Raw genomic sequence first — 16,595 nt, 5'->3', positions numbered from 1 at the left:
CATCTGTCTGTACAAGTCTTTCTAGGTTTTTCTGAAGTCTGCCTGCTCATCATTTCTTATAGCACAACAGTATTCTATTACATTCACAAACGACAACTTGTTCAGCCATTTCCCAATTGATGGGCATCCTCTCAATTTCCAATTCTTTGCCACCACAAAAAGAGCTTCTATAAATATTTTTGTACATTTGGGTCCTTTTCCCGTTTGTGTGATCTCTTTGGGATATGGCCCTAGGAGTGTTATTGCTGGGTCAAAGGGTATGCACATTTTTATAGCCCTTTGGGCATACTTTCAAATTGTTCTCCAGAATGTTGAATCATTTCACAACTTCACCAACAATGCATTAGTTTTCCAATTTTCCTACATCTTCTCCAACATTTATCATTTTTCTGTTTTGTCATGTTGGCCAATCTGATAGCTCTGAGTATTCTTCCAACAAGACATTCCATCTCTTGACTATGGGCATTCTCTCTGGCTGTCCCCCGCGCTTGGAATGCTCTCCCTTATGAACTCTGCCTGTTGACTTCCCTGGCTTCTTTTAAGTTTCAGCTAAAATCCCACCATCTACAAGAAGCCTTCCCTAACCCCTCTTAATTCTAGTGCCTTCCTCCATTAATTATTTCCTATTTATATAGGTTGTCTCTCCCCTTAAATTGTGAGCTCTTTGAGGGCAGGGACTGTCTCTTTTTGTATCCTCAGGAGTTAGCATAATACTTGGCATATAGCAGGCACTTAATGTTTATGGACTAACTTTTTCTTATTAATGTGATTAATAAGTTTGATCTGGCCAAATTAGATTATTTTCTGTCCCCTAAAAACATGATAATTTATTCTGTTTAGGCCTTTGCTCACATTGTTCCTTTTGCTTAGTGTAGCCTCATTTTCCTCTCTCTACTTAAATTTTTATCCTTTAAAACCCAACTTAAACACCCCCTTCTCCATGACACTTTCTGGTGAGTCCTCCTATCAGAAACCATCTTCCCTTCCAGATCTTACCCAGTACTGCTTTGCACTTCTCTGATGAACTGATGTATTATTTTCCATTGTAGGTATCTATTTATGTTTCATACCTCTTTATGAGGCTCTAACAGCCACAAAGATAGCTTTGAAACTATTCATAAATAAGAGCTAACATTTATTTAGTACTCGGAGGTTTGGAGAACACTTTACATTAATATTTTCTTATTTGATCTAAACAACAACCCTGTGAGGTAGGTGCTATTATTATCTTCATCTTACAGATGAGGAAACTGAGGCTGAGAGGAGTTAGTGACTTACCCAGGTCACACAGCAGGATTTGAACCTAGTTTTCTTGACTTCAAGTCCAGTGTGTTTATACTAAGGCATAGGGAGTAGGTCTAGGATTCAGTTGGTATAGGGAACTCCTGGGTGTGCAAACTGCCTCCAGCAGTGCAAGATGGCACCTTTTCTGTAGTTTATCATCTTAAGAGAGTTACTTAGAGCACTTAGACGTAAAGTGACTGCTGATATACAGCCAGTGTGTGTCAGGCAGGGCTTGTACCAAGGTCTTCCTAGCTTTGAGGCCAGCTTTCTTTTCCCTGCCTAGAACATGTGTGTATATACATATATATGTATATGTGTGTGTGTGTGTGTATATATGTACGTGTTATTTAACAAAATAGCAAGAGAAATTCTGTATCCCCTTTTACACTTTTTTCTTCTGTGGCATAAAAATATAGTGTTTTATTCTCTTTTTGTTGTGTTATCTGTCTCCTATGCACTAACTTAGTATCCTCTATCCTGAATACAAGCCCTCCCTTGTAACAGATATGTATAGTTCAGCAAAAGGAAACAGACATCTTGGTCATGTAAATTAAGAAAAAAAGCAAGTTGTAGGTATTATTTTTGATAATAACTTAGTAAATTTGAATTAATGCCTCATGAAAAACAAATCCATGATACTGTCTTTGTTTTTCTTTATCAGTGACTGGTGCAAGTTTTGTGGTATTCAATGGAGCCCTAAAAACATCCTCAGGATTTCTTGCTAAATCCAGCATCGTTGAAGGTATGAATTTTTTTTTATTGTTTTGATGTAAAAATTGACTCAAAAATTTCTAGAATTTTTGAGGAAATATTCCAAAAGGCACCTAACATGAAATAATTCAGCTCTAGCAGCTTAACACTTTGCATGACTTTAGATCACTTCCCCTTCTGCAGAGGAAAACAGAGGACTGCTTTTTTGTCTAATGTTTAACAAATGATGATTTTCATTAAAGTAGGAGCTTATGAGACTAGGAAAGTGAATGCATTCCATAGGGAAAGTACAATGTGATCTGCAAATACAAGTTGAGCTTGTTTACTGCACAATGAACAATTAGGAAAAGAACATTTATTGCTGGGGGGAAAGCTAAAGTTTCTTTAGAAAATAGTTGAAGTGCTTTATCCTGAGATGATATTTACAGTGAAATTATTTTAAAGTCTCAGGGAAAAGATAACTTCTTATTATTGAGATATGTTTAAGTATCTAAAAAATTATACACCATGATTTTATAAACTATAATTTTTTAATCATAAGCATTTTAGTGTGTGTGTGTGTGTGTGTGTGTGTGTGTGTGTGTATATATATATATATGTATATATATGTATATATATATATATGTATATATATATATATGTGCTCTCTTTCAGAAAGCTTTTGACAGATGTGCCTCTGTGTTACTGAAATGCAATTAGCTGGGGGGAAAAAGTGTTTATGTTATTAAACTAAAAAGAACTAAAATAGAGGGGTTTTTTTACAAATAAGAATATTTTTATAGGCTAATGTAGTAGAGTCTTTACTGAAATTAAACTTTCACTTATAAAGTATTCTTCATGTTTCCTTTGTATATCAAAGAATTAGAATTAAACAATCTGGGGATATTTTTTTAATCACAAGATGACTTTACTGCATACAAAAAAAGTATTTTGATTGTAGAAACCAGTGTTTTTACAACAATAAATCTCATTACTTAGTTTAAGACATCCCTAACTTCAGTTCTTTTATTTCTAGATGGTTTGATGGTACAAATAACTCCAGAGACAATGGAAGGCTTACGGCTAGCTCTAAGAGACCAAAAAGACTTTAAAATTACATGTGGGAAAGTAGATGCAGTAGACTCAAGAGAATATGTGGATATCTGCTGGGTAGATACTGAAGAAAAAGGAAACAAAGGGTAGGAATTTTTTTTAACACAATAATCATTGAAATTAAAAGAAAATACAAGAGGAAACATTTAGCTTCTGACTAGAATTTTATATTTAAGTAATATAATTAGGCCTTTAGGTGAATGTTTATGTCATCTTGTTTTTAAAATTTGTGTACCGTTAATTCCCAGGCATACTCCCTTCACTAGACTGCTGTTAATTAAATTGGCCAAAGGTGAATCTGGTAATGTGGAGAATGACAAAAAAAGAGTTCAGGTTTGATGTCAGCACTAAGAGGAGCTAAAATTACTTACTGACATTGTGATACATGTCTCTGGTAAGAAGGCAATCTGTAGTTGTATGCAGCAGTGTATAGGATAGTGGAAAGATCATTAGGTATGAAGTTAGGAGATGTAGGTTTTTAATAGGTTTTTAAAATTAATTTTGTTGATTTTTGACATGTTATTTTTCATTCCATCTTGTCTTATTATTTAACTATATTATTTGTGCAGAAACTTTTAGTTTTATATAAACAATGTATTATTTAATTGTATGATATTCCATGTTGCAGTTGATGAGAAATTCATCCCCTCCACAGTTATGAGAGCTACAACCTTCCATTCTCTTATGGATTTTTAATCTTGTAACTTTTTATATGAAAATACTTTGTCCCTTTGGAACTTTTTATGGTCAATAGCTGAAGATGATGTAAATAAATTTTTACGTTAGACAACTTCTATCCAGGTTTCCCAGCAATGTTTGCTTAAATAGAGTTGTTTTCCTGAATATCTTTATATTCTTGGGCTTATTCAGTACTGGCCTGTTCTCCATGTTTCTTTCTTAAAGACTTATTTGATGGGGGCAGTTAGGTGGTGCAGTGGATAGAGCACTGGCCCTGGAGTCAGGAGAACCTGAGTTCAAATCCAGTCCAAATCCACTTGATACTTAACTAGCCGTGTGACCCTGGGCAAGTCACTTAACCCCATTGCCTGGCCAAAAACAAAAGGCTTATTTGATGATTATCTTATCTATTCCACTGATCATTTTTGTTATTTATTTATTTTTGCTTTTGGTGAGGCAGTCGGAATTAAGTGACTTGCCCAGGGTCACACAGCTAGTTAAGTGTCAAGTGTCTGAAGCTGGATTTGAACTCCGGTCTTCCCAGAGCTCTATCCCCTGTGCCATCTAGCTGCCCATTCATCTTTGCTTTTTAAAAAAATACCAGGTATTTTAACAATTACTGTGTTATAATAAAATTTGAGATGTTGTATTGTCAAAACCCCATTTAGGACTACTTTTTTTCTCATCACTTGTCTTGATAGTCATGACCTAGTTCATAGTCATGACAAAAGTTCATACATATACATTTTTATTTTTTCCCAATTTTTAAATGTATTTCCTTTTTAATTGAATTTATTAAATATTATATATAGATAAAAACTCATGGAGTCATAGAATTTGTAAGTGCCCTTCCAAGTTATCTAGTCTAATGCTCTCATTCTGTAGATGAAGAAACTCAAGTCCATATGTGAAAACTAACCTGCCCAAAGCCATATGTAGGTAAAGTAGCAGTTAGGATTTGAGCTTAGGCCCTCTGACCCCAAAGTCCAAACCTCTTTTCCTCTGTATTGTTATAATTCCATAACTTGTGATAATTTTAAAAATACCCCTCTCCATTTTTGTGAAATTCTTTTTTACATTTAATTTTTTTGCCTCTTTAAAAATCAAATGAGCTAAGAGTTTGCTAATTTTTGTGTTTCATTAAAAATCAGCTTATTATTTTAATAGCTCAGATTATTTTTTGCTTTCAATTCTGTTTATCTTTCTTTTAATTTAAAAAATTGTTCCTTTTGAACTGTTTTGGGTCTATGAATTTTTAGAGTTTTTATTATTTTCTCTTTTCCTTATTTCTTTTTTGCCTTCTTGGTAATAGGTGCATTCAGTTGTATAAATTTTCTGCTAAGGATTGCTTTAGTTATATCCCATAAAATTTGATAGGTCTTGTTATTATCTTTTATTTTTTATTGTTCCTATTATTTGGTCTTTAATTCACTTTTTATTAAAGATTTTTTTAGTCTGTCTTTAGAGCTGCATCTTTTGTTCAGATTTCTTCATTTGTTAGAGTTTTGGGTTATGGTCTTTACAGAATGTTTTAAAGATTTCTGTCTGTCCACATTTATTTATAAGTTCTTTGTGACCAATCACATGATTTCTTAAAAAATAAGTCCCATAGGAGCCTGAACCAAAAAATGTATTGTCAGAAGTCCCCATAGGTTTATCGAATCAAACTTACCCAGCATTTTCTTTTAGTCTGTTAATTTCCTTCTTTTCTAGAATTAGTGTCTTGCCATGTAAGCCTTTTTTTCCTCTATGCCATTCCATGCTAAAATTGGTACTGCTTATTTATTTATGCCTTTAATTATAATGTAGTTTTTACCCTTTCCCATGACTTCAGTTCCTGTTTGATACTCTTGAAGTATACTCAAATGATGAGTGATCTCATCAATATGAAGAATCCCACCAAGGAAGTAATTTATAATTTTCTTCCATGCCTATTAGTTTTCCATTTACTTCCAACAAAGTTTGTCATAGAGGATTGACCCAGTAGGGCAAGAAGCTTCCTCACTTTCTCCTGACACTACTAGGATACCAGTGAAATGGGCCAATTGTCCATTGGTTTTCCTTTATTCTGTCTGACCAGCTTATCTCCTTTTTCAATCACGCAATTATATCCTTTATTCCAGTTCTTTTTTGAAGTTCTTAACTTATGTGCAGAATCCTGCCTCACACCCACCACATAGCTCTCTGTTGACCTCTAACTAATACTTGTAAAAATTTTACAGATGCTATTATGTTCTATGTTTTGTACCCATATAACAGTTGTATAATGTTAGAATTAAAGTAACGGGCTTTTGTTTCTGGGAGAAGTTTGGTGTCATTAAAGAAAGTCTGCAGTTTCCCAAAGGCAGTCCAGTCCATTCTCTTACTCCTCTGTAATTTCTGGGCCTAACTTGTTCATTTCAGCGTCTGTCCAAGATTCTCTCTCTTCAAGACAGTTCTGTGTCTCATCTGATGTTGATAATTAGAGGATCACTAATAAGGTTATCTCATTCTTCATAGGAAGACAGAGTGGTGGCATTTTGCTCTATTGATTCAAATGCTTTTTTCACAATGGAATTTCTGTATTTTTTGCATTTTTTTTAGTAGTGATCTGGTAAAGATGTGATTAATTGCGCAATTTTACTTCATGAAACTTGGCTGGTTTCCCATCAAATATATCCTCACTTGTGTGTGAAAGACGGAAAGGTAGCCATATAGATTCATAGTAGTTGATGTCTTGGTTGCTTTTTTGCAACATTGATCACATTTGAGATTTCCCACACACACACCTTTTGTATCTTCGACTTCTTCATATACCTTTTGAATTAATCCCTTAGTATCCTCACAGTTGTGTCAGCACTAGCATGCCTCTCTTCTTTATATGCATACTTTGATACAGTTGCTTTCCTCATCTTTGTCCATTTCTATGTCCTTGGTTAAGCATACCCAAGATATAGAGTCCAAGGTGGTGGCTTCACTGTCCTTGATGTTGAACAAAGTTTTGATATGATAAGCTTTGCAGACCTTTTCCATTTTTATTGTTGCTCTCCTTACATTTTCATCTGTAAATATCCTCAGGTTAATTTTGCTTGCTAATTGGATTTTTCACCAACCTGTCTTTGAACTAGTTTTACTCTCTCTCCACTGTTTTTCTCTTTTATCAAGAAATAATTCTGATAATCTTCTGCCATACTTCTCTTGTAAGATTTTTTTTAGTTCATTACTTTCTAAGCTAGTTTTTCCTTTGCCTACCAAATCTCTCTGTATGGCAAATAAATCAACTCCTTGTTGACTAAGGCACTTTTTGGCCCTTTAAATCTCCTAATTATGGCATTTGCTTTTCATTTGTTAAAGTACTGTATGACATTATTGTAGTTTGTATCTATGACCTACTTCCTAGCTATATCCCATTTTTAATCATCAGTAACTTGTTTAAATAAAGTGAGGATACAATTTTCAAAATTGCATATCTTTCTTCATTTATTATTTTTTGACTTATGTATTAACTTGCTTTGCTCTAATAAGTCAGCAATTTGACTACACAGAAAGAAGTTTGGGGATGACTACCACATTAGTAATAAGTCATTTTTGATCAAAACATAATTTTTTGTGATATTATCCATGACCAATACCTGTTGTCCTTTTCTTGAAGTATTCATAACACTTTAATGTGAAGCTTCTGAGTAGTCTTTGGCCTCTTATTTCCTATTTCTCATCATATTTTCCAACAAAATTTTCAATTTCCTTATTTCCATCTTTGTAGTTAAGTCACTGCGTATCAGTATATACTTGATCTGGAAGGTATAATCAGACAACTTATATAATTTCTCTTTCTCAGTTATCTGCGACAGGACATCTTTTGTATAAGATGCAGTTATTTTTGTGATGATCATTTTACAGATACTTATCTTGAGTATTTTAATATCAGAAGATGGAATATCTCTTGTCAACTCTTATTAGCTTCTCCAAGGAGAAACTGTTAGCCATCTGTTTAGCTGAAAGATACTTCTGCTTTTTGTTTCTTTAACAGTGAAAATGACAACATTGATATGATTCAGTGCCTTTAGTATTATATCCACTCCTTTGCTGGATAAGGATGTCACATTTGTAATATTAAGACTGAAATTAAAGTGCCTAGACTTTCTTAATAACTGTTATTCTTAGTGCCCACTACTCCTTTTCCCAACATTCTTCCACGACAACTATAGAAGCAGAAGGATGCATACATAGGACTTAGGGCCATCTGATAATTTTCTTTGTTTCATAGGTTGTCATGAAAGAATTGTGGGCAGCCTACTGGTGAGGATCCTCTTTGTGTTCACTTATTATGCTTCTCAGAAAGCAGCCTCAGTGGCTAGAATCATATGGTCTCAGCTAAAGCATAATAAATTTACTTTTAATATGTATGAACTACTATGCTTTACTAGAAAATTGTTGGGTTTTGTTTTCTAATCCATTTTTTGTTCTATTCCTTTTAAATTGATAAATTTCGCTAATTAATATTAAAGATTATCATTAAGTTTGGTTTTCCTTCCATTAAACATTGTGAGTTTTTCATTTTATCTGTATAAAGCATCATTCTGTTTTGTTTTTAACAAAGCTGTATTTAGTTTTAGTCTCTATACTTGCACAAAGCAAGTATATTCCAACCCTGCTCCACCACTAGAGAAAGCTTATCTTACTATATGATCAACTCATCATAATCACAGTCCTCTTCCCATACCTAAGACAGAGCCTAAGATTCTGCATTTATTGGTATGCTCTTATTAAAAACTTTTCCTCCTAGCCCATATATAGATAGATATAGATATATGTAAAATTTAAGACTCTCTCTGCCTCGAGCTTAGCCTCTTTGATTAAGTATTGCTTATTTTTATTGAACCCTAATTTAAAGAAAAATAATTTTTAAAATAATTTTATTCTTCCAGTCTTCTAGATTAGTGGTGTTTAACTCAAATAGAAATGAGGGCCACTAATACAAAGCAAAAGATCCTTGTAAGCTGCATATTGACTTGGTTTTAAAGTAATATTATCTATGTTTTATCTATTTTTATTTATTTGGTTAAATATTTCCCTGTTGCATTTTAATCTGGTTCAGCTTATACTCTGAAGCCAAAGGCAGGCTAGTGTTTGACATCTCTGTTCTAAATGATCTAAGTCTGATGTGGTTACTTTAAGAAGTCCTTCTCTTTGTGTTCTACTGAACTTTTATCATAGTTTAGATGGAGCTGACTTTTATGTATGTAGCGTGTATTAAGTCATCTTTTATGTATTACAGTCAATTCTACTATAACTTGACATCTTCATTCCCTAAAACACCATGCTATGCAAAATCAAACAAAAAAAACCTTATGGGAAAAATGCAGTTAGAGGTACAGTGCTCAAAACCTTCATTAGTGATACATACAAATAGAAACCTAAACAAAAAACTGTAGTGATGGCACAGCTTTATACAAGTTGAATGGTTAAGAAATACATAAATACTAAAATAAAGAGTGACAAAGTCTGTGGCCTCAAGTAACTGCTGGGCCTGGGCCCTGGTTCCAACAGCCAGGGCTGGCAAAGTCTTAAGAAATTTGGGCAGGCTGCAATGCCAGCCATGGGACCATGGTGGAATGGGTGGTGGCAACCTCTTTTACTCTGATAGTGCCTACTACATTAGAAGATACACAATAAATATGGTATTTTACCTTAAAAAAGACCTTAAGTTTGCTTGTGTAAGTGGTCATCAGAAGAGTTGCAGCTTGTGAGTCATTCAGAAGTGGTGCTGCTTGTAATTCAAGTTATGCTCAACTTGTTCTCCAAAATATCTGTTAAATTGGAACAAATTTGTGTTTTCAAAACAGCCATTATAGCAGAATTGACTGTACTTGAATTCCAAATCTGTATTACCTTTTGCAGTTTTGGCTGCTTTGTAATTTGCCTGTCAAAGCCCCAAGTTTGTTATTTCCCACTGTGAAAAGTATTATATTTTCTCATCTCATTAAAGAATCAACTTTTTTATGATAGAGAATTTCAGGACCGACAATTTGGGGATGCAGGCTAGTTTCCATTAATTGCTGGGATATTAAGTTCCATTCTTTTTTTGTTTTGTAATCATGTTGAGTGCTTGTACACAATTTGAATGGTTGCTTTTGAACAGATTTCATTGCTTCATAGATTTAGAGCCTAGAAGGGCTTCCCATGTCACTTAATTCAGCCTTCTTATTTTACAGCTAAGGAAACTATATCTAAGAGAGATTTAAATGAGGTCATCAAAGTTGTAAATGGCAGAGCTAGAATTTGAACTCTAAACCTAATGTTCTTTTCTATTAAAGTTTTTATGACTTGTCTTCGCAATACCACTGCTAATTGCTATTTTCCAAGTCTTTAAGTCAGACTTTGAAAAGTCTTTTACTTTCTTTTCACCTGCTTTCTGGAATAGTGGAATAGCTTTTATAAATTGCTTTCTCTTCACCATCTGCAAGATTTCTTTCTGACACTGAAACTTTGTCACTTGGTGACTGCATTTCTGGATGAGTTGAACTTAAAAGTTTCTTTCTGAGAGGCAGCTAGGTGGCGCAATGGATAGAGGACTGGCCCTGAACTCAGGAGGACTTGAGTTCAAATTCGGCCACAGACACATGACACTTATTAGCGGTGTGACCCTGGGCAAGTCATTTAACCCCGACTGCCTCACCAAAAAGCAAAAAACAAAAAAATTTCTTTCTGCCTGAATTTTGTTTGTACTATGTCCTCTGTTTCCAGCACTTCTGGACCACTTTGTTCCATTGTTTCCTGGAAGATGGTATTCATATTTTTAAAAAATATTTTTTTGGGAAGATGAATAATTCTTAGATTGCCTTCAACTAACTTCTCAGTTGTTTTGCTGAGCTTCTTCCTCTGGTTTTGCTGCTTTGCTTTGTAGAGATATGAAGTCATCTTCTAGTTTTTTCTTTTTTTTCTTTTCCTGTTTTTGTTCTTCCATTACTGTATTTTTTCATGCTGTTTGAACCATTCTACTCCTCAGAATATACTGAAGTGGAAAGTAATGGACCTGAAGTGAGGAAAACTTGTTCAAATCAAGCCTCCCCAACTTACTACAAGCATGACCCTGGGAAAAATCACTTAGTCTCTGTTTCCTCATCTGTAAAATAGGGAAAATAATAATACTTACCTTCCAGGGTTGTTTTGAAGATCAAGTGAGATAATAGTTGTAATGTACTTTGTAAATCTTAAAGCAGTATGTAAATGTTACTGTTACTGGGATGCTGCTTCAGTGACATTTTCCATCATCTTTTCTGTATTGCCTGTTCTCATATTCTTTTCTCTTTTACCCCATAGTATTTGTTCATTGCATTAAGGCTTTTTTGCTGAATTGTTTGTCTTTATTTCATTATAATTTTTGCTGTTTTTTATTTCATTTTATTTTTTTAAACTTTATTTTGAGGTTAATGTAAGGGAATTTGGCTTAGTCCTTGATTATTCACTACATCTTAAGTACTGATAGTTTAACAGATCAGTCTCATGGCTTAAGGACTTAGTAGACGGATAGGCACTATATTTTGCCTTTGGAGATAACCTTTTGCTGCTTATCAGAACCTTGTATTCTAGTTCTTTTCTGTATTTTTAAAAAGTTATTTAATCAAAGAAATTCTTGAACTAACATTTACTTTGTTTTATTCTATAGTGTTATTAGTGCAATAGACGGGAAATCATTGGAAGGAATTCCAAGTGAAAAAATACAAGAGGAAGCAGATTTTGAAACGGACGAGAAACTTGTAAAATGTACTGAGGTAATAGATTGAGATTACTCTTTTTTGTATTTTGTTGATTTTATATACACACACACACACACATATAAATACATATATATATATTTTTTTTCCTTTACATTTTAAGATTTTGCCGCTGCTTTTAATCTCCCAAATCTGGTATTATACCAAATTCTTCATACTGAAGGCAATGACTAGAGGACTGAGGGTTGACTATCATTTAAAGAAAAATTTCCATATTTCCATCCCATTGTGCAAATTTTGGTAATTCTACGAGTATTAGTTGAATTATTGTTATCTTGAGTATTCTATTGAAAATTATGTGGATAGTGAATGGTAGTTATTCCACTACTTTCCAAAGATGTAAATAATCATTTTCCTTTGAGGTCTAGCTTATTTTTTACAATATTGTCTGTTATTTAGTGCAGCATACACTTAAATTATTTTTTATTAGTAATAATGGACTGTGCTGATCCATCCATACTCTGACCTGTTTCCCCTGAAACAAATAAATTGATCACCTCAGACCAGAATCTCTGATAACTGAGATTCAAAGTATATTGTGTGGGTACAGAACATCTTGAATTTCTGTATTATTTCTACATTTATATGGAAGTTCTTATAGAGAGACTTTGGTCACATTAACATAATTTTAAAAAATGTTTCTTTTCTTTTTACTTCACCTACATTTCCCAGTATGTCTCCCCACTCTTCCTACCTCCCAGAGAACCATATCTTATTTTTTTAAAAGAGAAGGAAAAAAATAGTACATCAAAATTAGCCACTCAAATCTGACAGTATTTGCAATGTTCCTCACCTATAGTCCCCCACCTCTGCAAAGAAGGAGGGGGGTGGTGTTTTCATATCTCTTCTTTGGATATAAGGTTAGTTATTATAATTTTGCAGCAGCATTGACTGTGGTTATCCTCTCCAGTTACTTTGTTGAAGTCACTGTGCATATCATTTTCTTGGTTTTGCTTATTTCATACCTTTTTCCATATTTGCCTATGTCATCTTTACCATTTCTTACAGTGTGTTAATACTCCATTATTTTCATATACCATAATTTGTTTAGCTGTTCTCCAGTGGATGGATCTCTCTTTTGTTACCATTTATTTGCTACTATAAAAAAAAGATTAGCATCATTTAAAAATTTTCATTTCTTTGGAGGCAGTCAGGGTTAAGTGACTTGCCCAGGGTTAAAAAGCTAGTTAATGTTTGAGCCTCAGATTTGAACTTAGGTCCTCCTGACTCCGGGGCTGGTGCTTTATCTGTTGTGCTATCTAGTTGCCCTGATTAGCATCATCTTTAAAGCTAAGTGAAGCAGGATTTCTTAGTTTAGAGCTTTGGGCTGGTGCAGTTAAGTCATTCCAATATTGGGTCACCATTAGTTTTAATTTCCTGCTGAGATGTATAATGTTAATGTTAAAACTTGTTAATAAAAATGAAGTGTTAGTGATATATCTCAAATTGCATTAGTTACTTTTAAGGTTGTTTATCTTGTCCATATAACCAGAAATACAAATCATGACTTATTTTCTAATTACTGTATTTCAGGTATTCTCTAATTACTGTATTTCAGGTATTCTATTTTCTAAAGGACCAGGACTTTACAAAGTCAGGAAGTCGTTATCAGTTTGCTAAAGAGATAGCAATAGCTGGCAGTGCTGCACTTTGTTCACATCTGAAAACTCTAAAAAGTAATGGGATGAATAAGATAGGACTCCGAGTTTCCATTGATACAGATATGGTAATGTAGAATTCATTTTTTCTTTTTAAATAAATGTATTATGGCAGGATCTAAAAGTTTACTTGACTATATCTCACTTAAAAGAAAGTCAGTTTAGCATGTAATTTCTTTACTTATTTACATTAATTTCCTATTTGAGGTTAGAGTTTCTTATACTTATTTATGACTTTGTCCTTCTGATTCCCTGTACTTAGCATACTGATATTATGCATGTATTATTCAATATGTACTATGACTTATACCATTTGATTTAGTTCCCTCCTCTCTGAGGCTTTCCTTGGTAATTTAAGTATAGTTTTTCTAACATTAATTTCCATTGGTTAATATGTGGTTCTGTTATAAATATAATACTCTTCAGCCTGTGTTTGGGTAGATATTCTTGTCTCCTCAATTTGATTATAGTTCCTTTAAGGGCAGAAACTATTTTTCTTTTATATTTTCCCATAGCACTTTAATATAGTAAATGCTTTAAAAAAATTACTCATTACATAAAGGTTCAAATGAGAGAGAGAGAGCTTTATTATAAGTTGCCTTTTTTCTAAGCAAGATATAGTAGGAATGCTTGAACTTATATTCACCATCATGGTGCTTTTGCTTAAACAACCTACTTGATAAAAATAGTTGCTTGTTTTAAAGTTGTATTTCTTTCCTTGGAAAAATGTATAAAATGATTTTTGCTAAGAACCTCAATTGAAAATGAAAAACAAACAGTGTTATTTAGAGCATTTAAATAATACTGCATAATTTAAGGCTCAGTTTGCTTCTTAAGAGATATTTTAAAGTCTTCTTGTGACATATTCAAAATTTTCCACCTTGAGCCTTCAAGGTATATCTCTCCACTGTCCTATTAGGGCAGTTATTGGCATTTATCTGTAGTCACCTGGTATTTAATATGGTATGAGGTAGTGGCAGATACTTCATTTTTATGGCTTGAAGAAGGCCTTCCTGTTTGTGTTTCAGGATGTTAAATACAGTATATTTAATCCTGAGTAAAGAAGCAAAAGAACCAACTAGCCCTTAACTTTGTAAAAGCTCTCTAGTGGTTCAATAAATCTTAGAATACTTAAATATAAGAAAAAGTGGTAGGAATACACTGTGAAATAAAATATCTGCTGCTATCATGTCAGTGTATTTAAACTCAGTAATATTTAGGAATACTTGCTGTTAATTTTCATAATCTCTTAAGCTAAGCAGGAATGTTTTTCTTTTGTCCATGATTCACTTGGAGTTTTTATATTTTTCTTTCAGGTTGAATTTCAGGCAGGATCTGGAGGCCAGCTTCTTCCTCAACATTACTTAAATGATCTTGATAGTGCCCTAATCCCAGTGATTCATGGTGGGACCTCCAACTCTGTTTTACCATTGGAGATAGAATTAATATTTTTCCTTATAGAAAATCTATTTTAGCTACTATGCATTATAAAATGATTTGTTAGAATTAACGTCAGCACCAAAGCTGTAATGATATAGACACTACAGTAGGTATGTTTGATATTAAATGTTTGAGCTTAGCGTTTATGACATTACATTTTTAAAGGCCCTAGCACAGTATAGATTACCTAAAAGTTTCAGGTTTCCACCATTTCTGAAACTTTACCTTTATTACAGGAACTCAAAAAAAAAGGGCAAAGTCTTCTTTTGTCTTTGGGAAATCTGCAACATTTACTTGTGCTGGTCTTAATGCTAAGCCAAAGTATCTGCATTTAGCTATACCTCTTTATGTCCACAAGAGTTTTAATGAAGATTCTTAATAAACTGTCATCTAAATCAGAAACATCCCCATTTACAAACCTGTATTTCAGTGGCATAGAACTGTTTCCATACCCCAGAGAGTGTATGAGTACAATAAGATCGCTGATTTGTATTATGAGCACCAGCTGTCTCTGTACTTAAACTCTTGAGCATTTGGCTAAAGAAATGGATTTTGCCTTTTTTCTTCTCCAGATTTAGTATTTGGACTTTTTCCTGATTAAATATATATAAATCAAATGATTGTAGGTGCTTTAGGAACTTGTGCTTCTATATTTAAGCGTATTGTTTTTATATAGAGAAAATGACTCAAGTATGTGTTTTATAACTGTATCTTTAATAATTTATAAATGGGTGATATTTTTATACAACAATGATTTTTCCTCCCTCTACATTCCTTTACAGTATGCTAGTATATTTACAGCTTCCTTGAGTGATTGACGATAGGCCAGACAGATGACCCTTGAAGTAGTCATTATGTAGCAATAAATGAAGCATAAAGCAAGGTTTCTTTTCCTTTCTCATTAATCCTTGAAATCTATTTGGCAGCCCTGTTTAGTTTCAGGGAAAACTATTAATGTTAATTTTCATGAACTACTTTAGCATATTTGAAATTCTTTGTATAGTACTTATTTTTGATAATGGAGTATTAACATAAGTTAAACTCTATTTATGTATTTGCATTACAAACAAAATTTGTGCCTGAATACAAAGGTTCAGTGAACCCCCATCAGGTTTGACAATTAACTGTTACATAGCTTCCCTCTTTGCTACAAATAGAACAAAAAATAGTAGTAAAGAAGCAAAGGGTGCATTTCAATTAGTGCTATCAACAGGTTATAGAAACCTAATCATCATTTAGATGCCTTTTTGATTCTCATGTGGAATATTTATATGTTTTTGTATCAAAAACACTCCTTGTGTATAGCTCAAGAAACACCACACTATCTAACCCTGTTTTAAGAAAAAAAATATATAACATAACAACTTGAATACACACAGGTCAGAGTTACAACTCAGGATCCAAAGTCTCAGGATAGAAGAGACTGGGGATATCAGTGAACAAAAGCATCCAGTTTCTGTTGAACCACACCTCTAATCATTAGCCTAAGGTAGCAGTGGTACAGAATGACCACTCTTCTGAAGTAGCTAATTTAGCAGGCGTAAACATTGTTAAATTTGCAGATATTTAGTGAAATGGCAATGTAATAACTTGTGAAGTATACTGTAATTGTATAAGATAAAAGCAATTTGTTATTAAATTGGATTTGTTTCTTTTTTTACTTCATATTATAATTAGACATCAAAAGGATTGCACGTTATAAAGAATAATTAGAATATACTCTATGGTTAAGTAAGGGAAAGGCTGTAGGTGTGTTTCCCATCAAGTTGATGCATTCATATTGCTAGTTTGCATTTCAGACCATATCAATTTGAAGTATCTTTTGTATGTCTTCGTAATTTTCTGGTAATGTTCTTCAGATTGTTACTTGTAATTCTTCAAGATTGAGTTTATATTTTCAAGTGAAGAGGACAGCCTATTTTGACTAAATATTTGTTTCTTGCCTCCCTACTATTACAAAAGTAGTTTTGGGTCT

The 16,595-nt window shown here is 33.3% G+C and overlaps 1 protein-coding gene across 2 annotated transcripts in view; it reads left to right on the top strand.

Moving 5' to 3' along the window:
• The window catches only part of ZFYVE16 (zinc finger FYVE-type containing 16), a 61,579-nt gene extending 45,320 nt beyond the window's left edge, over positions 1-16,259 (top strand). For both annotated transcript variants that reach the window (XM_021007482.2, XM_021007489.2), the window contains exons 14-18: positions 1,946-2,026; positions 3,011-3,173; positions 11,414-11,519; positions 13,081-13,248; positions 14,497-16,259. In XM_021007482.2, coding sequence (XP_020863141.1) covers positions 1,946-2,026; positions 3,011-3,173; positions 11,414-11,519; positions 13,081-13,248; positions 14,497-14,655 — 677 coding nt within the window. In that variant the 3' untranslated portion in view covers positions 14,656-16,259. The remainder of the gene's footprint in view (positions 1-1,945; positions 2,027-3,010; positions 3,174-11,413; positions 11,520-13,080; positions 13,249-14,496) is intronic.
• Positions 16,260-16,595: the final 336 nt, after the last annotated feature.

The sequence above is a fragment of the Phascolarctos cinereus genome, unplaced genomic scaffold (assembly GCF_003287225.1).
Source record: "Phascolarctos cinereus isolate Bilbo 61053 unplaced genomic scaffold, phaCin_HiC Scaffold_4;HRSCAF=312, whole genome shotgun sequence".
Lineage (NCBI taxonomy): Eukaryota > Metazoa > Chordata > Mammalia > Diprotodontia > Phascolarctidae > Phascolarctos > Phascolarctos cinereus.
This window is presented reverse-complemented; position numbering and strand designations above follow the sequence as displayed.